Source organism: Rhinatrema bivittatum, chromosome 6 (assembly GCF_901001135.1).
Source record: "Rhinatrema bivittatum chromosome 6, aRhiBiv1.1, whole genome shotgun sequence".
Classification (NCBI taxonomy): domain Eukaryota; kingdom Metazoa; phylum Chordata; class Amphibia; order Gymnophiona; family Rhinatrematidae; genus Rhinatrema; species Rhinatrema bivittatum.
This window is the reverse complement of record NC_042620.1, coordinates 141,559,280-141,586,114: the sequence shown is the minus strand read 5'-3', so window position 1 is coordinate 141,586,114 and position 26,835 is coordinate 141,559,280. Positions and strand designations below refer to the sequence as shown.

Here is a 26,835-nt window from a genome sequence, read left to right as displayed (position 1 = left end):
GAAAGAAGGACTTCCTTGGCTTTGACTTTGCCGACCTTCTAGATGAGGAGGGTGAGTCTGGAGTGATGGTGGAGAGCTGCTGAAGTGTCACATGGCAGTACCGGATTTGGTTCACAGTGTCCTTAACTTTCTCTCTAGAGATTCTCTCCCGTGCATGGCACTTCAGTGAGTCACTCCTGCATCTCTGGTCTACAGAGACTACAGAGACCCTTGATGCCATCTCGAAAACATCGTAGGTCGAGTAGACCTTGTGATTTCCACACTCCATGCCCTTATGCATCAGCGACAGGAATATGTCTTGATGCAACATCCTGTGCTTCTTCCAGATAACCCACGTATATTGGGTCATAAAGAGGTGGTAGGCAGCTATGCGGGCAATAAGCATTGCACCATTAGAACATGCCATACTGGGTCAGAACAAGGGCCCATCAAGCCCAGCATCCTGTTTGCAACAGTGGCCAATCCAGGCCAGAAGAACCTGGCAATTACCCAAAAACTAAGTCTATCCATGCTACTGTTGCTAGTAATAGCAGTGGCTATTTTCTAAGTCAACTTAATTAATAGCAGGTAATGGACTTCTCCTCCAAGAGCTTATCCAATCCTTTTTTAAACCCAGCTACACTAACTGCACTAACCACATCCCCTGGCAACAAATTCCAGAGTTTAAGATTAAACCCATCACATTATCTGATGCCATGTCCTGAAAGAGTCACCTTAAGCTCCGAAATCTGCTGCAGTTACTTTCCAGCCAATGCAATACAGTGCGCTAAGGCTGGCACACGGGTTAACCTGCGATTGGATACACGTCCATAACCCCTGATGCAATAAGGGGTTATGGACGCGTCCAAACCAGGGTGTAGCTAATAGCGCTCATCACATGTAAATGCCATGTTGATGAGGCAATTAGTTATTACCCCCGATGTAAAAAATAACTTTGTGTCTGATGTGCACATTTTAACCTGGCGTTAAGTTTTGAGGAACCCCAAAAGTTTATTTTATTTATTTATTTAGCATTTGTTTATATACCGAGGTACAGCTGACATAGCCTTCACTCCGGTTTACATTATAACAAACCAGTTACATTTAAATTCATAACAGTGTGACAGAGAATGAATCAGAACATTAACTTAATAAAAGACAATAAATACATTGAACAATACATTGAACAATAGATATGAGTGTAAGCAACACTTGAAGTTGACGGTTGATCCCGTTAATGAGAAGAAAAGGTTTCTGCGAGATAGGATGAAAGACAGATTAGAAAGACAGATTAGAAAGACAGATTAGGACCCACAAGAAAGCAGCAATGTGAAAAAAAAAAAAAATGTTTTCATGGCAGTCAAGAGTAGGAAAACGGTCGCTCAATTTTACAACCGTCCATTTTCCTAACCCACGCACAGCCACTTCTCCTGGACGCCCGATGCCTAGGAGGCACCAGAGACGGCAATTTCTCCTAGCGCCTCCTTTTTAACACAGCGGCTCATTTGCCTATTGCACTGCGCGTCTGGGAGAGGTAGATGGCGCACATTAGGAAAGCGGGCACTCAATCATTAGCGTCTATTTTTCTCGTGCACATATTGCCTCGGCCTGTTTGTGCATTAAAAGGCAAACCCATAGAAACAGGGCCTGGATTTCCCCCCCCCCATAGAGACAGAATGGGAAAAAGACCCAAGTAAATTAGCCTTAAATTATTTTACAACTGCTACATGCTGAACCTTGATGATGTGGAAACAAAGCTGGGGGGGACGACAAGTTCTTTTAAGCCGTTTTATTAAGGAAAAATGAACAAAGGGTTACAGACAGAAAAGTAAATAAAAGTGTTAAAAAGGTTCATACAAGCGTTAACATAGGTTAGTGGAGGCATTACAAACAAAAGCCACACTTCATACAGCCACTAAAGAGCGGGCCTTCTCGACAGCCGGACCTGCCATTTGGAATGCCCTGCCCCCAGACCTCAGTCTAGAACCCTGCCTCCTAACATTTCGGAAAAAAACTCAAGACCTGGCTATTCCTTCAAGCCTTCCCATAACCTTCAGAAACCTACAAGATGCCACCCAGTCATCCCAGCTACTTAAGCAGCTTGACATCCACTGCCAGTTAAGTTTTTATTTACCTCCTCTATCCTTTGTTTTCCGGCTACCTCAGCCCCCCAAGTTCATCTCTCCTTGTTTTAATGTAACTTTGCTTCTTGTTAAATGGCTTGTTTACAGTTATTACCCCATTGTTCCGTGTAAACCGATGTGATATGATACTTGTCATGAATGTCGGTATACAAAAGAGTTAAATAAATAAATAAAAAATAAATGACAGCTACAGCCAGCATAAGGAACCTAGCTTTACAGAAGCATTTTTAAATTACATACACGAGAACTCCTAAAGTCAGAACATAAAAAACAAATCTCCATTACCTTTGCCACACTTGTGTATGGCTGTAGTTCTCCATGACTGCTAATTAAGCCTTCTCCTCTGGAAGCAAACCAGACAGCGCACCCGATGCTGTCATCCAGCACGGTCTTCAACGGCTGCACCAAGTGGGTAATGCGCTGCTGCCTCATTTCTTTCAGTTCTTCCAGAGTAATGTTAATTTCCACAAAATTCCAAGTTCTTGACGGATTTATAGCTTCAAGTTCTTTCAGTCCTGCCCTGCCAGTGATTCGATCAGGCACATTAAATGAGGAGAGGAGCTCACCATTAGTGACTTCAAAAGTTTGACCATGCTGTGGACAAGGCATTGATTCAGATGGCTGTTTCTGTCTGCTGTGTGCTTTGGCTGAACCTTTCTGTCGGTTTTGGCCTTGAATCTTGAAAGCCACATTCAGAAGATCAATCGGTTCTTCCAAAGGAATATGGCGGTCGGCTAATACAGCAAGGAGCATGGAGTCGATGCCACCAGAAAAGAGTATTGCAACATTTGCTCTCCTTTCTGATAATCTTTGATCCTGTGGCAGTGTTTTGGATAGATTTACGTATCTCGGTAGGTACAGAACTCGTTTCTTTACTGCTTCATCCAAAACCTCAATAAGCTGATGCACCAGCTTCTTTTTATGCTCAGAGAGAAACATTTGAAGATCTTCTACCATAGCTGCAGTGGTGGAAACAGAGCACTGGTACTCTGCAGAAGTTGCATGAAGTGTCCTGTTTAAGGGAGCAACTGGTGCAGTGAGACACAGTCTTCTTTTATTTATAGTCACTGAAACAAACCTTGGCAGATCTTTAGCAATTTCATCTAAGTTGTCTTGGCTTGCTCTCTCTTTAGTCATATAATCTGCAGAAGCAGATTTCCAGGGATACCACATTAGTAGGATGCATTTAGAGGCAGCGCAGGCCTTCAGATCAATTCTGAATATGCCCGATGCTGGAACTTCTTGCCACAAATAGGCATCAGGTTCAGAAACAAGAGCACTCACGGATGTGAGGCAGAGGGCTTTCTCAGGATCACTGTTAAAATGCCATAGTAGACTACGACGGCCAAAAAAATCTCTCCCAAACCATAGGCAATGCTCAGTTGACTGGTAATAAATAAAAGCCCATGGTCCCTGGACCGATGAGAAGAGTGAGATAATGTCAGACTCACTATTACATGAAGAAAGGTGATGAAGCATGACTTGAGTATCATTATCTGCATCTCCCACATGCATGCCACCAAATACCTCACCATTCCAAAGAAAGACATTGCCATGGATATCTTCTGTGGGCTGAGGAGTCAACTGGCCCCTCAAATGAAGAACCTGAGCAAAGAACAAACAATGGTAGCAGAGATCATTCACAGATTTCCCCAACTGATGGCTGCTGTTAGGTCCTCTTCTCGTCAGGCAGTGTAGCATTGCCCCTTTCAAGACTTCATCATCACAAGGACGAACAGACAAGCTAACTAGACAGCAAATGCCACACATCACTGCTTTTATTTTAAGCTGGCAAAACCAGGATCATTTATTGAGTTTGGTCCCTCAGAATTTTCAGTTTCTTGCTGTGCCTTCTTCAAGTCATCCAATATTTCTGTGTGACGAGAAGAAAAAGAAAAGGAAATGCAGAACATAATTTGTAAAAAAAAGTGATAAACTTTTTTACAATCGGCATGAAAGAATTTTGCTTATTTTGAGTCTGTGGAACATATGCTTAATGCACCAAAGTCAAGCACTAAGGCACAAATAATGCCAACATCTACTTACAAATGTCTGGTGGGTCTGATCCTCTGGCTCAGGCTAGAGCACTGTACACACTATGGGGTAGATTTTTTTTAAAAAGCGCGTTCGCGTACTTTTGTTTGCGCACCAGGCGCAAACAAAAGTACGCTGGATTTTATAAGATACGCGTGTATCTTCTAAAATCCTGGATCGGCGCGTGCAAGGCTGCCTCGGAGGGAACTCTCTTTCGCCCTCCCCTCACCTTCCCCTCCCTTCCTCTACCTAACCCACCCCCCCGGCCCTATCTAAACCCCCCCCTTACCTTTGTCCGTAGATTTACGCCTGCGAGAAGCAGACGTAAATCTACGCGCGCCAGCAGAGTGCTGGCGCGCCGTGCTCCGACCCAGGGGCTAGTCCAAAGGCCTGGACCATGCCCCCGGCCCCACCGCGTCATTGGGTCCCACCCCCTTCCGAAAACCCCGGGACCTACGCGCGTCCCGGGGTTCTGCGCACGCCGGCGGCCTATGGAAAATAGGCGCGCCGGCGCGCAAGGCCCTGCTCGCGTAAATCCAGGCGGATTTACGCGAGCAGGGCTTTGAAAATCCGCCCGTATGGCAACGCAATCCAGGTTCAGATCCCCTATTTGTCAGGGTCAGCTGGGCCTGGACAAACTACACATGGTACACTCAGGCCTTGATCAAGAAGGAAGCCATCAGCAGCTGTTTCATTAACAGCTTCTAAAGGCCACCAAGCATAGCATCTTAGAGGTGCCATTCCAGTCCTCAGGCTGGTTAGGGTCTCTACTGCCCAGGGTGAGAGGGTTCAAGAAAAAAGGCCACAAACACAGAAACATATGTTGAAAGAAAAGGACCACTTGGTTCACCCAGTCAGTCTTCGTGTGTCTGACTGTACTATCACAGGCCTTACTTAATCTGTACTGTTGTCCCTTCCTCCTCCTGCCACTAAGATTTCTTTCTGCCACAGTTTTAATGTCTATAATCTCCACTGGAAGTCTGTTCCAGGTATCCAGCACCCTCTCAATGAAACAGTATTTTCCCACATTCCTATTAAATGTCCCTTCCTTCAGCTTGATATGATGACCCCTTTTGCTTGAGCATTATTTAAAATTTTTGCCGATGTCAATTTTTTAAAACAACAACTCTGTGTTGCACATATATGGCCCATGTATCCCTTCCTATCTACTCAGTTAACTAATTAAAATCAAGTTTTTCTCAACATGCACATACCAATGGATTGGTTGACTTCTAACTAGGGCCCTATTTGCAAAGCATTTTTCCCACAGACACAAAATAGAAGAAAATCTTTAATAAACAGGGGCCAAAATGGTGTAACAAGTAGTATTTTTTTTTTGCTCCTGCTAAAATACCTACTTCTTATTTAATATTTGTATTCAATTTTGAGGTGCAGACATTGGCACACTAACAAATACAATAAACCACACACAGAGGTTTTGAGAGCAATAACATAATCAAACACTGTGTTCCGCTATCAGTTGGAGAGTGCAAAGAATGCCATAGAGAGACATAAGAACATGCCATACTGGGTCAGACCAAGGGTCCATCAAGCCCAGCATCCTGTCTCCAAGAGTGGCCAATCCAGGCCACAAGAACCTAGCAAGTACCCAAAAACTAAGTCTATCCCAAGTTACTGTTGATAGTAATAGCAGTGGCTATTTTCTAAGTCAACTTAATTAATAGCAGGAAATGGACTTCTCCTCCAAGAACTTATGCAATCCTTTTTTAAACCCAGCTACACTAACTGCTCTAACCACATCCTCTGGTAACAAATTCCAGAGTTTAATTGTGCGTTGAGTGAAAAAGAACTTTCTCCGATTAGTTTTAAATGTTCTACATGCTAACTTCATGGAGTGCCCCCTAGTCCTTCTATTATCCGAAAGACTAAATAACCGATTCACATTTATCTGTTCTAGACCTCTCATAATTTTAAACACCTCTATCATATCCCCCCCTCAGCCGTCTCTTCTCCAAGCTGAAAAGTCCTAACCTCTTTAGTCTTTCCTCATGTGGAGCTATTCCATCCCCTTTATCGTTTTGGTCGCCCTTCTCTGTACCTTCTCCATCGCAAGTATATCTTTTTTGAGATGCGACGACCAGAATCGTACACAGTATTCAAGGTGCTGTCTCACCATGGAGCGATACAGAGGCATTATGACATTTTCCGTTTTATTAACCATTCCCTTTCTAATAATTCCCAACATTGTTTGCTTTTTTGACTGCCACAGAACACTGAACCGATGATTTCAATGCCTAGATCTCTTTCTTGGGTTGTAGCTCCTAATATTGAATATAACATTGTGTAACTATAGTATGGCTTATTTTTCCCTATATGCATCACCTTGCACTTATCCACATTAAATTTCATCTGCCATTTCGATGCCCAATTTTTCAATCTCACAGTCTTCCTGCAATTTATCACAATCTGCTTGTGATTTAACTACTCTGAATAATTTTGTATCATCTGCAAATTTGATTACCTCACTCATCGTATTCCTTTCCAGATCATTTACAAATATATTGAAAAGAACAGGTCCCAATACAGATCCCTGAGGCACTCCACTGCTCACTCCCTTCCACTGAGAAAATTGTCCATTTAATCCTACTCTCTGTTTCCTGTCTTTTAGTCAGATTGTAATCCACGAAAGGACATCACCACCTATCCCATGACTTTTTACTTTTCCTAGAAGCCGCTCATGAGGAACTTTGTCAAATGCCTTCTGAAAATCCAAATACACTACATCTACTGGTTCACCTTTATCCACATGTTTATTAACTCCTTCAAAAAAGTGAAGCAGATTTGTGAGGCAAGACTTGCCTTGGGTAAAGCCATGCTTTGTTCCATTAAAGTATGCCTCAGCACAATACACACAAGACTTCACACTAATATAAACTTCTGTTGATATGTACTGTCTGTTAACCTTTGCTGACCTCAACATTTTGTAAGGCACCTTGGTTAAAGGGCACCCAATGAATGCAAAAAAAATATATAAAAGCTTGAGTTCTATTAACACAAGTAAACATACTATTTTTATTATTTATTTATTATTTATTTTAATTTTATTATTTAATTTTATTAACACAATTAAACAAACTATTGATTTTCCTGGCTTCAATGCTTGTTCTGACTGCTGTCCTTTCGGTGATAAAGCACATTCCAACTATGCCTGGAAATCTTAACCAGAATCTTTTTTTTTATTTTTTTTTTTACTTGCATGGAATGATCCTAGTCCCTCCTCCACAAAGTGAACCACATAGCACCTCCATCTTTAAAAAAACTGAAATTAATGTGAAAACCTTAGCCAATAAGGGGTCAGGGATGTTCGTATGAAGTCACTGTTATGGTACTTTCAAATAGCCTCAAATATGAAAATCTCTGAACTGTGATTTGCTGCAGTGAGTTTGTATCCAAACTGTCAAAAATCCAACTTAATAAGTGGCTTAAACCAATTACGTTTTCTTACAGAAGGTAATTCACAATAATTGCACTAGCTGTGGTGTGAGACAGTGCATGATTGTGGCCTTCAGATTTAAGAAGCTTATTTAGCACAGCGGTGCTGTTGCTAAATAAGCTTGTAAAGTCCATGGTATTGCTGCATTTAAAACTGAGTTACATTTACCTAACCATTACAGCAACCCCAGATAACTAGTATATACTGATTAAATACATAAATAAAATTAGAGGAACTAATTTCAACTTCCACAGCTGAAGCAGATCACTGGTATCATGATGCAAGAAGCAACAGGAAAAGCTGACTCTATCGCTGGGCTTGACTAACTCAGCCTTTTCTAAGTCTAGCCATCTCCCAACTGTATGAACAATATACACTGGTCATGGGGGGGGAGTACAAATCAGTCCTACAAAACTCGGCAGTCACAGCGCAGTGGCTAAAAAAACCACAACAAATCTAAATGATGCTATGCTGAAGGACTTTCTCTGCACATGTTTCAAGACTAGACTTACTTTTGCATTGGCTCAGGGTTTCTGTTCTGTCTGCTAGAAAGAATATGCTGCTGTTAGGCTGTTGTGTGTAGACTTTCTGCAAAGACAAAAGAGATTCAATAAATCCTGGAGGTATTAACAGCTCTGAGCCAGATTATATCCCAATGTCATATTCAGTTTTTGAGGCTCACAGTAAAAGAGCATTTCAGCAGTCCTTACATGCGCACATACATTGCAATTGCTAAAATAAGTGAGAATGCAGAACTTCGTGGTTGGCCGAGTGCACCTCAAGTCATGCTTATAGATCTTCATTGGCCTACAATTTGTATCCAGTTTAATTCATAAGTGTGTCTCATCTCTCAAGACCCAACTCTTAGTCAAAGCAATTGTCAAACAAAATGCTCAGTTCCCCCAAAGAACCCTGTCTTTTCACTGAGTTGCCATCTTTGACAGTGAAGTGCCTGAATAAAACACACAAACAAAAGCTTTTTTTCTGTTTTACATTTCTTCCCTCAAAGGATGCTTGGAAACCACTACATAATTCTGGAAGTATTTTCACACTGTACTCTAATCATTTGAAAAAAAAAATGAGACTGACATTTGATTCATGATCCTGGAGAAACTGTTTTTCAAAAGACTGTGACAGGATTATATCTATTAAAATTATATAAAGCACCAAAAGTTGGACCTGGAGTTTTTTGGAGGTTTAATAAAACAAGTTATTTTCTCTTTAGTTTTGTGGATTGAGCTTATCAGGAACTTTCTCAACAAACAACTCTATAATCCCTATCAAAGGAACATGTTCCCTAATGGAAGCCAACAAAGTGCTTTAACAGCATTGGAGAACATGAAATCTAGAGCTGGTCCTCAAAACTTGGAAGAAAATAACTTTTTCTTGAAGTTCTTCTTTCCTATAAAGAATTTATAGAAAAGTATAACACCAGAGCCAACTATTGAGCAACAAGGTCAAAATGCCCCCTATGCTCTGAGAGTTTCACAGCATATACATTAAAACTCTCTCAGAAAAGTGTTTCCCAACCAATGTGCCTTCAACTCTGACCAGGTATGTCACTGACAAATCATCACTACCTGATAATCAGATCCAGGCCAGCACCCAGGCTCTACTTTCAGCAGCTCGCAGCAACAAAAGACACCAGCAGTGGTTCTTATCCTTTCTGAGAACATGTGTAGTCACACATGTGCCTCGCCTTCCTAGTTACAGCATGAGCTCTGGAGTAGGGAAATTAAAAAGCAGCAGGCAGGGCACAGATATCTGGTCCCCACTTTGTGTGGCACACACAGTGCACCCAGCACTTCCTCATCTTCCCTCTTCTAAGCTTCCTCAGTTGAGTCCTTCCATCCTCAATGAGCACTGGATGTGACTCATTCCAAGCACTGGGAGCAACAGCAGTGGAGGAACTCTGGTAGTCATATAAGGCAGCCAAGGTAACTAACTAAGCTGCCTGCCCTCGTCATATTGACTTCTCCCTTCTCCTGCACTTGTATATAGAGGGAGCTGGTCTATTGTAACAGGTTCATGTATGTCTCCAACCCCTCTCTCCTTCTGTTTTAAAATTTGTAAGAGAAACCAAAGAGGTTTTCAGTGCTTCCCTAGCTCTTCTGGCCATATCAGTTCTCTCCATGTCCGCACTGCCTACTCTGTGGAGGTTAGTGTGCCACACAACATTTTTGCTAATGTAGTTGTGCCTTGGGCGTGAAAAGGTTAGGAAATACTGCCTCACAACTGTACTTATATTTAAGATCTGTTCGCATAGGATCTCAGCTAGCGATGAGATGACTCTCTTTCAGGTCTGACCTTAAGTACAGTGCAAGGTGTTGCATATAGGGAAAAATAAGCCTTGCTGTAGTTACACGATGTTAGGTTCCATATTAGGAGCTACCACCCAGGAAAAAGCTCTAGGCATCATAGTGGATAATTCTTTAAAATCGTCGGCTCAGTGTGCTGCAGCAGTCAAAAAAGCAAACAGAATGTTAGGAATTATTAGGAAGGGAATGGTGAATAAAACGGAAAATGTCATAATGCCTCTGTATCGCTCCATGGTGAGACCGCACCTTGAATACTGTGTACAATTCTGATCGCTGCATCTCAAAAAAGATATAGTTGCGATGGAGAAGGTACAGAGAAGGGCAACCAAAATGATAAAGGGGATGGAACAGCTCCCCTATGAGGAAAGGCTGAAGAGGTTAGGGCTGTTCAGCTGAGGGCTGAGGGGGGATATGATAGAGGTCTTTAAGATCATGAGAGGTCTTGAACGAGTAGATGTGAATCGGTTATTTACACTTTCGAATAAGAGAAGGACTAGGGGGCATTCCATGAAGTTAGCAAGTAGCACATTTAAGACTAATCAGAGAAAATTATTTTTCACTCAGCGCACAATAAAGCTCTGGAATTTGTTGCCAGAGGATGTGGTTAGTGCAGTTAGTGTAGCTGGGTTCAAAAAAGTTTTGGATAATTTCTTGGAGGAGAAGTCCATTAATGGCTATTAATCAAGTTTACTTAGGGAATAGACCACTGCTATTAATTGCATCAGTAGCATGGGATCTTCTTAGTGTTTGGGTACTTGCCAGGTTCTTGTGGCCTGGTTTGGCTTCTGTTGGAAACAGGATGCTGGGCTTGATGGACCCTTGGTCTGACCCAGCATGGCAAGTTCTTATAGAAAGAAAAGTAGCTCTATTTTTCACATGGTTAAGAAGTACAGATTTTAAATTTAGGGAATGGAACAGGACAGCAAGACTTCAAAGAGTAACAAAAAGATAATATCCGCATACGAGGCAGGTGGTGATTGAACAGATAGAGGATTGAACAGATAGAGGATTATCTGTTCAATCACCACCTGCCTCACCTGGCACTTGCTCTCCACATCTTAGCTCCACTGGACAAATTAAGAGAGCCCTCACCAACACGAAGGAAGAGTTCAAGCAAGAAAGCAAGTAAAGTGTTTCCTCCCTTAAACATAACTCCATCTTTATGGAGGGGCCATAGCACACAAAGAGATAAACCACATAAGCAAAGTTCATGAAAGTAAACATCTGCAATGTGGATAAGAAAAAAAAAAGTTGCAACTGCAGACATGTTTGATAGTAGGAGCAGCGGGGTTTCTGTGGTCAGAAGAGCTCATAAATACTAGAACAGAGGAAAAAAGGTTGCCAGGAGTAGAAGCATAACCAATTTTAAGACTAATACTAATTTCAATTAGTATTAACACTGGCTGCACACATTTCACTCCTATTGGCTTTTACTCATGCCAGATGATGTGCATGACTGCAAATATCCCTCCATGTGGAAATTTAACTTTGTTTTGGCTTCACCTTTCCTCCTTCTCCTTTAAGCTTCCAACCCCTGCTGAGGCTGCAGGTCCATGAGTTTTCATGCACAACTATCCTCCCCCCCCCCCCCCCGCCCCCTCAATTTAATCTAGCAAAGCCATTGTGTTCATAGTCCTTTAGCCAGGGGCCACAGACTGCAGCTGCCACTGGAGCTTGGCGCATATGCATCTTATGTCTGACCACTGCACAGCGGCTGGGTTTCAGAGCAGAAACCCTTCTTGGAAATGAAACCCAGATCACATGCATTGCAGCGTGAACACTACACCTAAGCCATCGGGGGAACTCAGAGTGGAACAACTGCACTACTAAAGGGCAACTTTTACAGCAAAATCCTGAAAGGATTATTGTTCCTCCACTGAAATTACCAACCAAGATAATACGTTTTGGATTCAGCTGGGTCTCCACTAATCCTGCTTTGAATTCAAAGCTTCTGCTGCTGGATGCATTTATTTTGTGCCAGCATTCACTGGAATTGGAGGACACCCTTTCTTTCACACATACTGCCCAGGGGGTGGGAGGTGAGCCAACGGACACCACAAAATGGAAGCGCCCCCAAACAGCAGTAAGAACCTCACATTAAAAAGGTAGGATTGCTAAGGACTTGAAAACATGCAAAACAGTTGCTGGACAACAAGCAATTTTTTAGTTTATCCCAATAGTTCACTTTTAATGGGGACCATGAAGATTCTGGCCCCATTCCTCATGGGGAAGTGCAAGGTACCAGGAGATTTTGGGTTTTTTTTGTTTTTTTTTTAATACCACCTCACACTGCTATCTTGGTTTCATTTTTGAACCAGCAGCTTATTCCTGCTCCTTTGGGTTTCCAGCTCATTCAGAACCAGGGCTGGGATCCTGGTACTAGAAGGCTTCGTTCACAACTACCCAAGGATTTTTTTCCACTATGTTATAGCTGCATCCCAACTTATGTTTAGTCCGGTGATGGTACTGGGCCAAGGGCCATGCAATCATGGGCCCTGAATATGACCACTAGGTTTCACTCTTAGGCCATAACCATGACTTACTACCTCCCTCCTGCCTCCCCTGCCCCCCCCCCCCCCCCCCCCAACCCCCTTGGGGGCTGTGAACACTGCTTCCACAGCAGCCCCCTGTCCAGCCAAGCCAGAAAATGGAAGATCCGACCCTGGGATCAAAGCAGGGATGTTCCATATAGCAGTGCACAGGACTTACCACCTTAGCCTCTGGGCTGACCCCATATATCTTTCTTGATAAATGACTCACCCGGGTCTTCTTTAAGTTGGTAAGTTCATCAATTGCAATTGTTTGCTCTTTAATCTGTTAAAAAAGATAAACAAAAATATAAATATTACATCTTTTTCTCCAGTTCTCAACAAGTGCTCTAGAATGCTTCAATTTTGATAATCATTATCAGTAGATAGTTTGATTGCATAATGCTGATTGAAAGTGAATTTGTGAGATTGGGTGCATCCCTCTAGGAGTGGATTATAAAGAGACAAATAAGGGGTTAAAAAACAAATTGTGTAGAGAGATGGACTCAGGCCCAGTGGGTTTATGCTCCCTTGCCAGCAGATGGAGACAGAGCAAGATGACATCACAGTATATATAACCTTGCAGTGTCCCCAGCCTGCCAGTATTCTCTTCAAAAGCAACTGTGGATAGACTAGCAAAAAACTTGATTAAAAACATGATTAAAACAGTTAACCAGAACTGTATTCAACCAACCATAAATACTGAACTCACATAAGATTCTAGGTACCCCAAGCTAGGGACTGGATGAACACTTACCAGTAATCCCTTGGGACATAGAGCCCCACAGGAGGACTATTGTCACAATCATGCGCATTCGAAGGCAGGAAACCGAGTTCATCTATCTACACTAAAGAAAACGAAATTATCAGGTAAGTAATTTCTCCAATTCCTAGCATGTAGACAGATGGACTCAGGAACAGTGGGATGTACCAAAGCTACATCCAACAGGGTGGGAGGCTGCCCTTGGTCCAGTCAATACCGCACGTGCAAAGGCTGCATCCTCCCAGGCCTGCACGTCCAAACAATAAAACCTGGAAAAAGTGTGTTAAGGAGGACCATGTCGCAGTTTGGCAGATATCAATGGAGACAACAGACTAACCTCCACCCATGACACTGCCTGGGCCCTAGTGGAATGAGCCCTAACCTAAGTAGGCAATGGCTTTCCAGCATCCACATATGCAGCCATGATCACCTCCTTATTCCAAAGAGCTATGGTTGCTTGCGAAGCCGGAGTACCCTGCTTACTCCCGTTATGGAGAGCAAACAGGAAATTCGTCTTTCAAAAAGACTCAGGAGACCTCCAGATACCGCCGACAAGACGGTTAACATCCAAGGAGCACAAAAGGTGAAACTCCTCCACATCCCTGATCGTATCCAGGTAAAGCAAGAAGATGGACTCATTCAAATGAAAGTCTAAGACTACCTTGGGCAAGAAGGATGGAATAGTATTCAGCTGTAATGCCCCTGGAGTCACCCGAAGGATTGACTCCTGGTAAGACCAGGCCTGGTGCTCAGAAACATGACACACAGAACATATAGCCACCAGGAACACAGTCTTCAAAGTCAACAACCGTAAGGGAAGGCTAAGTAGTGGTCGGAACGTAGGGCCTGCCAAAAAGTCCAGCACCAAATTAAGACTCCACAAATGGAACGGGTAACTTCAAGGGAGGCCGAAAGTGCTTACATTCCCTTCAAAAAACAGGCCACATCAGGATGAGACAACAAGGAAACACCAATCACCGGGCCTCTGAAACAGGCAAGAGCCGCAACCTGCACCTTCAAGGAATTTAAGGACCAAGCCTTTATTCAATCCATTCTGCAAAAAAAATCCAGAATGAGAGGGATCTTAACTGAACAATGAAAAAAACCCCACTCCTCACATCAGCTCTCAAAACTCTCCAAACCCATACATAAGCCAAGGAAGTGGAGAACTTGCGAGCACGGAGTAAAGTGGCAATCACCGCAGAGGAATAACCACGCTTTAACAGGCGAGCCATCTCAAGGGCCAAGCATAAGACAGAATTGAGTTGGATCCTCATGAAGAACCAGTCCCTGCTGAAGCAGATCCATGTGCAGTGGAAGTCAAAGGGGGCCTCCACCAGGAGTCATCGCAAATCCACATACCATGGACACCTGAGCCAGTCTGGTGCTACCAGGAGTACTAGCCCCCTGTGGCCTTCGATCTTGCAAATTATCCTGCCCAGCAAGGGCCACGGAGGAAAGGCATAAAGCAATCTGTCTTCCAGCCAAACCTGAACAAGAGCATCTATTCCCAGGGACCACGGATCTCTCCTGTAGAAGTGAGGAACCTTCAAATTTCAAGAAGTCGCCAGCAGGTCTAGGAACGGAAGGCCCCAGCAATCCACAATCATCTGAAATACCTCGGTTGAAACACCTACTCTTCTGGGTCCAGACTCCCTGTTGAGAAAGTCCGCACTTATGTTATCTTTTCCTGCAATGTGAGAAGCCGAGATCATCTGCAGATGACCTTCCGCCCATTCCATCAGCTGGTCTACTTCCTGCGTCACTTGCTGGCTCTTGGTTCCTCCCTGGCGATTGATATATGCCACTGTTGTCACATTATCCAACATCATACGAACCACTTGATTCCACAGCCTATGGCTGAACTGCAAGCATGCCAGCCATACCACCCAGGCCTCCAGGCGATTGATGTTCCGGCGGGATTCTTTGGCATTCCAGTGCCCCTGGGCCGTTAACTCCAGACAGTGAGCCCCCCAACCGTGGAGACTCGCATATATCGTGAGTACCAACCAGGCCGGAGAGGACAAGGGAACTCCCTTTCTCAGCTGATCCTTCTGCAACTACCAGTGGAGGCAGGAGCAGATTTCCATCGGCAAATGGAGCCAAACCGCATAATCCTGAGACTGAGGGTTCCAATGAGATAGCAGAGCGAGCTGAAGAGGACGCATATGTGCCCTTGCCCATGGCACCACTTTCAGGGTAGCTGCCATCAAGCCAAGTACTTGAAGATAGGACCACACTGTTGGGCGTATGGTGTTCATCAACTGACGCACTTGAGACATCAATCTATGTATCCGAACTTCCGGTAGGAAAACTCTGTCCTGTCCCGTGTCGAACCAGACCCCCAGATTCTCCAATGACTGGGATAGTTGAAGATTGCTCTTGGTCAGGTTCACCACCAACCGAGCTCCTGCAATAAGGAGATCACCTTGTGTGTCACCAGACGGCTCACTTCCTGAGACTTGGCTCGAACCAGCCAGTCATCCAAATACGGATGCACCAGGATTCCTTCTTTTCGCAAGGCCACTGCTACCACAACCATAATCTTGGAAAATGTTCTGGGAGTGGTGGCTAGACCAAAAGAAAGCACTCAAAACTAATAATGGCGTTCCAACACTGCAAAGCATACAAAGCGTTGGTGTCCAATTGGATGGGAATTTGAAGGTAAGCCTCTGACAGATCCAAGGAGATAGGAAATTCCCCCGACTGCACCACCATTATTACAGAGCATAAGGTTTCCATTCGAAAATGAGTCAACTTCAAGTGATGGTTGACCCTCGTGAGATCCAAGAGGGACAAAAGGAGCCCTCCTTCTTGGGCACAACAAATAAATGGAATATTGCCCCATACTTTCTTGAGACATGGGCACTGGAACCACAGCCCTCAGCCTGAGGAACCTTTGAAGTGTGAACTCTACTGCCTGCTTCTTCTGCAGGGAGTGGCAAGTGGACACCATAAATACATCCCGAGGAATACTGCGAAATTCCATCCATACCCTTTGCCTATCACCTCTGATAAAAGAGAGAGACGTCCCCCTATTTCCTATTCTGGAAGGTGGGTCAGCAAACCTTCACTGGGAAGCTTAGGAAGGTCCACCACCTGAGCCGCTCCTTTCTTGGGCTGTCAGGGACAAAAAGAGTGACACCTATCGAAAGGCCTAGTCTACTGAAAGGTCATCCCTCTGTAGGGACGAAAATGCCTGGAACCCGGGAAACGACCCCTCATACCAAAGGGGTTCTGTAACTGTTTGTGTTAAACAATTTTTATTAAGTGCAAAAAGGAACAATACAGCAAGAAACAAAAATAAACTTCATGTTTCAACTATACCCCAATTAAGAACAACAATTCAATGTCACCATAGCATCCCACCTAAAGGTCCCACCCCCCCTCCCTAACCCGCCCACTGTCATCCGTGTTACATTAAGTCCCGCACTGGTGAAGCTCTCACAGTCGCCAAAGAGTGATCAAAACCATCAACAGTTAAGAATGAAACTCCTAGCCCGATGAGATAGAGCTTGTATGTAGTCAGTCCACACCTGAAGAAAGTGTCGACATTGCTGAGGACTGGACTTAGAGACCATATTGTCCATTTGCATCATTCTATGGAGATGGATTCTCCACATCCAATATGAGGGACTGGAGGTCTCCTTCCAGTTAATCAGAATGACCTTTTTCCCCACTGCAAAAGCTTTCCGGACAAACCATCGGAGACCTGGCCTTCGAATTACGGTGTTGGGAATACAATCAAATAAAATCATGTAAGGAGATAATGAAATATTCACCGCTAACAGCCCATTCAAATATTGCACAATCTTCCCCCAATATACTTGAATTCCCGGACATTCCCAAAAAACATGAAGGAGGGTTCCGCAGGGACAGGAGCATCGAAGGCACGATGCTGATGGCACCAGTTTCGCATAGAATGCGATTTGCGGGGTCACATATGCTCGATATATCAGTTTCAGTTGCATTTCCCTATAATACATATTACTAGTGGTCTCCATCAATCGTTTCATACTGGCCTGAATTACCCTAATTGGAACCTGAAACCCTCCATCTCGAGTCCACCTCTCCGACACACATTTATAAACCTCAACCGAGGTAACAGGGCTAAGCTTTTGGTAGTAGACGGACAAGGAAGGCCCTCCCGTGGTACCCAACTGGAGAAACCGCTCCAAAGCCTGCAAATGGGCTGGCTCTTTATAAATCGCCGGGATCGCTTGAAAATAATGTCGTAGCTGCAGGTAACTAAATAAGTGCGAGCCTGGCAAGCCATGCTCAGCCTGAAAATCCCCAAAGGAAAAGAAGGTCCCCGAGCTGTCTATCAAGTGTCCCAACATGGTAATGCCAGTCACCTGCCAATCCCGAAACACCCGAGACTGAGAGCCCGGTGTAAAATGAGGGTTCTCCCTGATTGGCAATAAGAACGCACTATAGGTCGGAATTCCCAACTTCTGAGTTAAATACCGCCAAGCGTGCCGGAGAGGTGCAATGAGCGGGTCCCTGCAAACTGTCTCTGCCAAATCCCTCTTAGGGCACATGAGAACAAAAATGATGTCCAGCGGCTCCAACTGAGGCACCAGAACCTTACCCCACTTACTGGCCAGTTTCTCCAACTCGCTCCCAAACAAGAGTGAGCCTTTACAGGACAGCTTGGTAAGATGGACTTTGGAAGCTGCGTCAGCAGACCAATTTTGCAACCCGAGCTGACGCCTGGCCGCTATCACCGAAGCCATGCCACTGGCCGGGGTCCGGACCAAATCACAGCCTGCGTCTGCTATAAAGGTGGTAGGCTCCATAACCACTCTCGGATTCCCTCAAGACTCATCAATCTCCTTAGAGAGAAGCAGATAAGATCTTGCCACTAGGGTGCAACAGGAGACAATCTGTAAATTCATTGCCACTGCCTCAAAGGCTTGTTTAAGAATAGCCTCAATCCTTCTATCATGTACATCCTTCAAGGCCACTCCTCCTTCTACGGGGATAGTCGTCCACTTAGACACGGCACATACCAGAGCATCCACTTTGGGAAAACGCAAATGCTCTCTCACAGCTGGATCCAGGGGGTACAGGCCTTCCAATGTCCGACCCACTTTAAAATTTGCCTCTGGGGCATCCCATTCCATCACCAGGAAAAAACTAAAGGCTTTATGTAAAGAAACCAAAATGGGATTCTTTCTTGGCTCTAACATAGCATCTGAACCAGAAACATCCAGCTGTTTCAAGGTCTGGGAAATCAGGGCCGGCAGTTCATCTCTATGAAAGAACTGCAACATGGTTCAATATGGTTCCAGCCCTGGAGGAATTTCCCCATCTTCCAGGGAATCAGGATGAACCTCATCATCAGTACCATCTGGATTCCTGTCAGGAACACCTGCAAGGAGCCGAGGTGAGCCCCAGCGCTTAAATATAGGACTGGATGAGGGAGAAGCCACCAGCTGAGGGTCTGACTGGACATGAATGGGGGAAGCAGAGGACTGCACCTGAAGAAAGTCTTGTAAGCCCTGAAAAAATTCCACCCAAGAAAAAGCAGCCAAATCCAGACCAAGCCCAGAAGGAACTGGAGTTGGTCCCACAGAACTGCCCTCACCAGCAGAGGAGCCAGTCAAGGGAGGACCAAGATCTGGAGTTCCTGCAGTCAAGGCTGTGACCAACCCATCACCAGAATGGGAAGAGCCAGGCTTGGCAAAATCCGAGGAAGACAACTCTCCCTAAGCATCTTGAGCAATGCTGACATAGGTTAGAAGCCAGGTCAGGCTGAGAAACCCTAATATGATTGGCAACACAAAATAGGAAGATGCTTAGGCTTCTTACTTACTGGCACCATTGCTGCGGTAAATGTGTGTTGGAATTACTCATGCTCAAAAATGAAGTGCACCCAAAACATAATTGCCTAGGCGCACGTGCAACCTGTGCACCAAGTTAAGCATGTAAAAAAGTTTGTGGGTGTAAAAAGCGCACCCAAAATCCGAGTGCACAACGCGTGCGCAGAGCCGACACACTGTGCAATTCAACGGCCTATAGAGGGCAGCAGAACACGCACAAGAGCGCGAGAAAACGGCCACTGCGATCTACCACACGACGTGCAAGAAGTGCAAGGCCTAGCCCACTGGAGGCCGCTCAACTTGCCAGGCTGCACAGTTCCCCAATGGGAGTGGGAACGAATATCTGCACGGTGCACCAAGAACGGAGGAAGTCCTGAAACCCCTGTGTTTATGATTCAGGGAAAACTCTCTCCTCTTTTTTTTTTTAGACCTTAAATAAGCTCAGCGCTTACCGGCTGAGCACAGAGACAGTCTCTGGCTGCAGGAGAAGGGGGCATCTACCGGAGAGGACATCTGCTGTCACCACTGCACTCGGCCTCTTGCACCAGCTGCCTGTCAGCTGAACTAGCAGCTAAGCCCATGCCAGGAAACCCAGCTACCGAACCAAGGCACACCTCTGAGGGACTCAGGAATTCTCAACTGGGGGAGGGACCTTTGGGTATCACCACAGGAGAATAGGGCTTTCTTTTCCTGAATTTAGAATTTCAAACTTCTTTCAAAAAGCTCAAAGCAATCCCCATAGGGAGAGGCATATCCACCATCTGCTGGAGACGGAGAATACTGGCAGGCTGGGGTCACTGCAGGGTTATATATATACTGTGACGTCAGCTTGCTCCATCTCTATCTGCTGGCAGGGGAGCATAAACCCACTGGTCCTGAGTCCATCTGTCTACATGCTAGGAAATAGGTCTTTGAATTATAAAGTTACTTATAAAATATCAGATCAGTGCAGGTGACTGGGGTTCGGATCTTTGTCTGTCCAACTGAAATGGCAGAATCTAGATGCACTGTGGTGGCGATGCACGCTGGCCCAAGGAAAGTTCCTCTCACACAGCATCAGCAAAATTTGCTGGCTTTGGAGTGTCACTAAGCACAAGGGAGTCTTTCCTTCCATCAGTAATGAGAATAATTATATGAACAGGTAAGGAAGGATATTAAAGGGCAGAACAGGGTAAAAATGTAACATATACATCTCTATGTGAGGGCCAGAAGTATTTTTTATTCATTGCAGAAGGGATGCTGCTGTGTTGGGGCCTTACAGAAGCAGGTGTACCCTGGCTGGAAGCTCCCTGCTAGCTCGTGAGCAGAACTGAAAGATCAGTCTCTGCAGATGTTTAGCTTACAGAGATCAGCCAACTGGGCACAGAACTGTCCTGGATAATCACTTCAGGAAGGTGGAAGTGGATGGCTTCAGTAAAACCACAAATAAAGAAAAAAAATATGGATAGCATTTGCAAAGAAGGCCATTAAATCAAGACACAGACACAATATATATTACAAAACTTGGGTGCCAGCCAAAAATTTTAGGAGTCAGAGCACAAAATTGTTTTCCTTTGTAAAGTTTTCTTTTTTTTTTTTTTTTTTTGCTGTTTTAACTTTTTTGCTGATTTTTCTCTTTTAGGAACAGTTTCCTCTTATTCTTCAGTTGGTACCAGGGCTGGGATCCAGTGTCATAAAACTTCATTTACGACTACTCGATGATTTTTTTACCCTATTTGATAGTTAGCCCAGCCATTGCAGCAACAATCTTCAACCAGAGGCCATGCACCAGAGTTACCACCCAGCCTACAAAAATGAGGCAATGTGCCCTAGAACACCAATACACCTCATGTTGGTAGGTGCAAATTGGAAAACAGAACAAGTTGAACTGCTACTGATCCCTTACATAGAAAATACATGCTAGCAGAAACCTCACCTGTCATAAATGCAAAAAACAGACAGACAGACCTTCACCAAATATGGAATAAGTAATCACAGACTAGAACCAAAAAATGCTGACACACACTAAACTGGAAACCCCAAGAAGCCAGACTCAGATGTGATGCAAAACTGGAGAAATAGAAACAGAAATGCATTTCCTCCTATGCTCTGCAACATACAAAGATATCAGAGATGCACATTTCCAAAAGCTATCCATCTGCTGGATTGGGGACATAACCCACTGTCTGGACTGATCCAGGTACGTACAGGGAACAAAGATTTCTCACAAAAGAATAAGCAGGAAAAACTCTTTATAATCATGGAGAACAAGGAGAAACAACAATTATACTAGCAAAATATGTATTTTGCCACCAGACCAGAAATGTAATCCGACCAGGGACAATATGGATAGCACCAAAACCTAACAAATGTCCCTAATACAGTACTTTACAGAACCTGTAATTTTACTTAAGTTATTTTGTCATTTGTTCCTTTCTTTTCTTACTCTTTTATTTTAATCATTCTGTATATTACTCAGGCAATACAAGTAAAATTGTCATGCGAATAACGTTATCTGTAGCCTTTCAGAATCCTGCAATCATAAGCCCAAAGCAAGCAACTATAAGTCACTAGAACTCACAATCCCCCACCCCAGCATCATCAGCCAATCCCAAGAACAGAAGATCTGATCCAAGAATCAAACCCAGGTCCTCTGCACTAAGCTACCTTGTTTGCTTATTTTTGAACATTTTTTTGTTTGGATTTGTCTTTTTGTTTTAAATATCAGTTTATTTTTGTCTTTTCTCTTCCACTCCTGATAGCTGCTTCTGGGTTCCTTCTTTCCCTTCTTTCTAACTTCTCTTCTGGGTGGGTAGGGGCAGCTCAAGCCTAGATGGCTCTTTATGGGTCCTGGCCTCTCACAGCAGAGATGGCTTCTCCTGGGTTAGCCACAGGGGTGGCAATTATTTGCAGGCCCAGGCTAGCTGCAGTGGCTCTTTCCGGGCTCAGAAGGCCATAGGTGCCAGCAGTCATTTTTTAGGCACCCAGGTATTTTTCCATCCTTGCTGCAAAGTGGTCAAGAATAAATTTATTTATTTAGAATCTTTTATATACTGAGGTATAGCAGTCTGCCTTCACTCCGGTTTACATTTTAACAACTTGTTACATAAAGAAACGGTAAACAGTAAAAACTAGTAGCTTGTTAACTTAACGCAATTAGAACCAATTCTATAAATAGGCTAATACAAACAACGTACAGATAGATATTACAATTAATAATCATAGTACACGTAGATTCAAAAAACAGGTCTTACAGAGTAAAGAATATTGTCTAAGCAGCATACAACAGGGTAATGATACATTTATTACGTAAGGACACTCTAGAATGTCTTCAAGTCACTGGAGTGTGAGTGATCAGATTATCCAACACCATCTGTGAATGTCTGTCGGAATATCCATGTTTTGAGTTCCTTTTTGAATGATTTGATGTCATTGAGTGTGCATAGGTAGTCTGGTAAGGAGTTCCATGATTTCGGCCCTGCAATGGAGAAGGCTCTGTTCCTAGTGTTGGAAAGCTTTGCTGAAGGGAGAGGGGGTATGGCTAGATGCAGTTTGCTGGTTGTTCTTGTTGTGCGTTGAGCTTTGTGTATTTGGATCATTTCCTCGAGGGTGGTATTGTCTGTTCTGTGGATATTGTTGTGTAAGATTGTTAAGGATTTGAACTTGATTCTTTGTTTGACCGGTAGCCAGTGAAGACTTCTTAAGACGGGGGTGATGTGGTCTGATTTTTTCTTGCCGGTTAGAACTCTGGCTGCGGCATTCTGCAACAGTTGGAGAGACTTTAAGGTGGATTTGGGAAGGCCGATTAGGAGTGAGTTGCAGTAATCGAGGCTGGTAAAAATAAGTGATTGGAGTACAGTTCTGAATTCTTGTTGGTGTAGAAGCGGTTTAAGATGTTTGAGAATGTGAAGTTTATGAAAGCCTTCTTTTGCTTTCGTTGTGATGTTCTTTTTGTAGTTTAGTTGATTGTCGATCCAGATGCCGAGGTCCTTCGTATTATTCTTCAGTTGGATGTTAGTGTTGTCAATTTGTAAGGAATGCATTGGAGTTATTTGTTCAGTGTTGTTTCTTTCAATGAGGATGCATTCTGTCTTCTCCATGTTGAGGCATAATTTTAGGTGGTTTAACATGTTTCTAATTGAGATAAGGTAGCTGGCTGTTAAACTCAGTGCGTTTTCAATTGTTGATGTTATAGGAATGAGGAGTTGGATGTCATCGGCGTACATATAGTATGTTACGCCTAGACTGGAGATGAGTTGGCAGAGTGAGAGTAGGTAAATATTAAAGAGGGTGGCCGAGAGGGCGGACCTTTGTGGTACCCCGGTATCAAGGGGGAAGGGATCGGAGGAGATTTTGTTGAAGGTTACTTTGAAGAACCTGTCGTTTATGAAGGAGGTGAACCGGTCCAGAGTTTTGCCTGAGAGACCTATGCTTGCGAGTCTCGATATCAGGCTTTTGTGAAATAAGTGTTTTGATTTGTTTGGCTGTGCATCGCACTCCTTTGGTGCACAAAGTACATCAACAATCAGGAACTTATCGTGCCTAAATACAAATAATACTGTAAGCTGCCTTCAGAATTACTTGAAAAGACAGGCTAAAAATTCAAAAATGTACTGTTCCAACAGCACAGCAGGTTTAACAACTCATGAAAACATGGCACTTAGCTTTAGTTTCAAAGAGATTTTAAGTGAAACAGTTGAACAAACGTAGTAAAATAATTAAATACTGAGTTGATTTTTTATTTTCAAATAAAAAAAATTGCATGCTTTTGAGCTGAGAACAGTTTAGAAGTGCAACACTCAATAGCATCCTCTGAAGTATGTCTATGATGCTTAAGACACCCAGTCCTTATATTTTATTGCTTACATAACACTAATCACAGAGGGGCCAATACAATAAGACGTGTTAAAACAGGCACTCGTATTGCACACCCATTTTCCTAACACACACAAAGCCACCTCTCCTGGGCGCTGGATGCAATCGTAAAGTAAGCTGCTGCCTTAAAAAGGACGCACTAGGGGAAAATTGTGCATCCCTAGTGCTCAAATGAATTAGGTGCCCAGGAAACATGGCTGTACACCCACAATTGCAATGGAATGAAGAAATTCATTCAACCTTGCCTACAAAAGGCACAACCCTCCCAGGAGTCTGCTCTACCACCAAGTCCAGCCTGGATGTGAATGCAGAATGCCCTAACACTCACTCGGCAGACCTGTCACTCAGACAATCTGTCTTTTAACAATCAATCTGTACCCTCCTGTTTGATGTAATTTCCAACTTTGGTTCTATGTAAACCGACGTGATATGTACTAGTACAGGAACATCGGTATATAAAAGCCTTAAATAAATAAACAAGTTTGTGGGCAATGTTATGAACAATGGGCTCTCTTTTAAATAGTTTCTCCTTACCATGTGCCAATGACAGAACTACTGAAACAGGGCTGGGGGATCAAACAAAACTATGTCGGAGCTACAGATGACTTTCTAAGGAAGAGAATGGAACATAAATATAGTTATAACCTGAGCAAACTAACTTAAAATAAAACATACTTTTTAATGCTCTGATTTCTACATTTTTCAAATCATGCCATATGACAAACACAGGTTTTTCAGACCATTTGTGAAAGCTGTATTAATTCTATGTTTTTTCTGATGGAAAACTAGCCCCATTTCAGTAATAGTGTGACTTATTGCTACAAGCCCAGCACGAAATATTTCTGGTCTTTTTTTTAATCTGTCCAATTGTGCATATCCCCTGGTATTTCTTTTCACAGTGGTTAATGTGGATTTTTACACATTGGAAATCTCTTGCCGCTAGATTTAACACCAGCTCTGGTTAAACAGTCGCATTGCTTGCCGATTTTCTGCATCAGGGCTAATAGCTAATAGCTTCATCTACATGGAATTTAGATGTGATGAGTGCTATTGGCTACATAGTTGTTTGGACACATTTTAGACACACTAATCTCCTCATTGCAGCGGGTGCTAGTCTAGCGCATCCAAAACGCACATAAATCTGTGTGCTAGGCTGGGCACTTTCCGGCCAATACAGTGTTAACCCACGTTTGGACGCGCGTTTTTGATGTGCTAGCTTTACCCCTTATTCAGTAAGGGGTAATAGCGCGTTGAAAACGTGTGGCCAACACCCCCCCCCCCCCCCCCAAAACTAATAGCGCCCGCAACATGCAAATGCATGTTGATGGCCCTATTAGTTATTCCCGCCCGATTCAGTAAGTAAAATGTGCAGCCATGCTACACATTTTACTTTCAGAAATTAGCGCCTACCCAAAGGTAGGCGTTAATTTCTGCCGGCACCGGGAAAGTGTACAGAAAAGCAGTAAAAACTGCTTTTCTCTACACCCTCCAACTTAATATCATGGCGATATTAAGTCGGAGGTCCCAAAAGTAAAAAATAATTAAAAATTAAAAAAAAAAAAAAATTAAAATCAGCCTGCTGCTCAGGGGTTGAAAACCGGACGTTCAATTTTGCTGGCGTCCGGTTTCCGAACCCATGGCTGTCAGCAGGTTTGAGAACCAACACCGGCAAAATTAAGCGTCGGCTATCAAACTCGCTGACAGCAGCCGCTCCTGTCAAAAAAGAGGCGCTACGGACGTGCTGGTGTGCCTAGCGCCTCTTTTTACCTCGGGCCCTTATTTGAATACTAAATCGCACGCCCAGGAGAGTGGCCTCTGCGCTAGCCCGTTCTCCCGTGACTTTTACTGTATCGGCCGCAGAATCTTTCAAGGGTACTACATAATATTTTATAGTGAGAAACATTTAATTTGGTTGCTTGAAGGAGGAATTTCTTAACGGAATAGTGGACTATTTGTAATATTTTAAGTAAATTATATGACTCTTTCTATATATTATGAATATAGATTTTAATATTTTTAAGTTTTTAAGTAATGAAAAAAGTTCTCACTACAGACAGCAAGACAGATTATCACTGCCTATGATGACTTTTGCTGCCAAGTTAAAATAGTTACAGATCCAAAAACCTGGCTGAAGAAGACTTTAATTAAATTTAAGATTTATGTTCCGCTGTTCCAGGTTAGTAATCCGATCAATTCGTCCTACAAGGATTACAGCAGTAGAGCCACGATACTTCTGGCTCACCTTGGTGTTTAATTCTTCATTCTGTCTCAGCCGAGCCTCAGAATAGTCGCCATGATCTACGCTGCCCAGGTCCCTGCTAGCCATGCTCAGAGCAAGAACTAAAAGGAGGCGACTAGATAAGAAAACGCTGCCTTCATTCCCCAAGGTGCGCTGCCGCCCGATTACGGACTGAACAGAAAGGCAAAAGCTTCTTCGCTCACTAAACCACAGCGGCAATCGAGAGAATCCACCAACAAACACATCGCCGTCTCCTGACGCGCACTTCTTCCTGGTTGCAAGATGGCAAAAAGCCATTTCCTGATTGGGCATCCTGGGAGGCTGCCGATTGGTCACTGAGTATTCCCATTTGATTGGTTGGTATACTTTCCCGGTCTGCTTGATCCCGCCTGGTTTGTCTGAGACTGCAATGATTTAAGGAAAAAAGAAGCAGGACAGAGTGCTGCGTATTTGTGTACAGATGATAGGCAGACTGTCTACGAATTTCTGGGGAGCCACGGGTTGGCGTTAGAGATTTGGCCCCGAAACTCGACATTTTTGTTTCTGCCCCTAGCGTCGGGCCAAACAGCGACCTGTTGTGGGCACTGACCTGGGGAGGATTGGCCTAGCCCTATTTGGGTCTCCCCTAGTAAAACCAGACTGTATGAGAGGCAAGGCAATGCAGCCCAAGCAGCAGTCTGGTACAAGTGAGAGGGCA

The 26,835-nt window shown here is 43.8% G+C and overlaps 1 protein-coding gene across 2 annotated transcripts in view; it reads right to left on the bottom strand.

The window, feature by feature from the left end:
* Nucleotides 1-26,430, bottom strand: part of LOC115093769 (asparagine synthetase domain-containing protein 1-like) — a 44,660-nt gene extending 18,230 nt beyond the window's left edge. The window contains exons 1-4 of one of the 2 annotated variants that reach the window (XM_029606000.1): nt 26,142-26,430; nt 12,690-12,743; nt 8,124-8,199; nt 2,409-3,996 (exon numbers count right to left, since the gene is read on the bottom strand). In XM_029606000.1, the coding sequence (XP_029461860.1) occupies nt 2,409-3,893 (1,485 nt within the window). In that variant the 5' untranslated portion in view covers nt 3,894-3,996; nt 8,124-8,199; nt 12,690-12,743; nt 26,142-26,430. The remainder of the gene's footprint in view (nt 1-2,408; nt 3,997-8,123; nt 8,200-12,689; nt 12,744-26,141) is intronic. The other variant, XM_029606001.1, reaches the window with a different exon arrangement.
* Between the last annotated feature and the right edge of the window lie 405 nt (nt 26,431-26,835).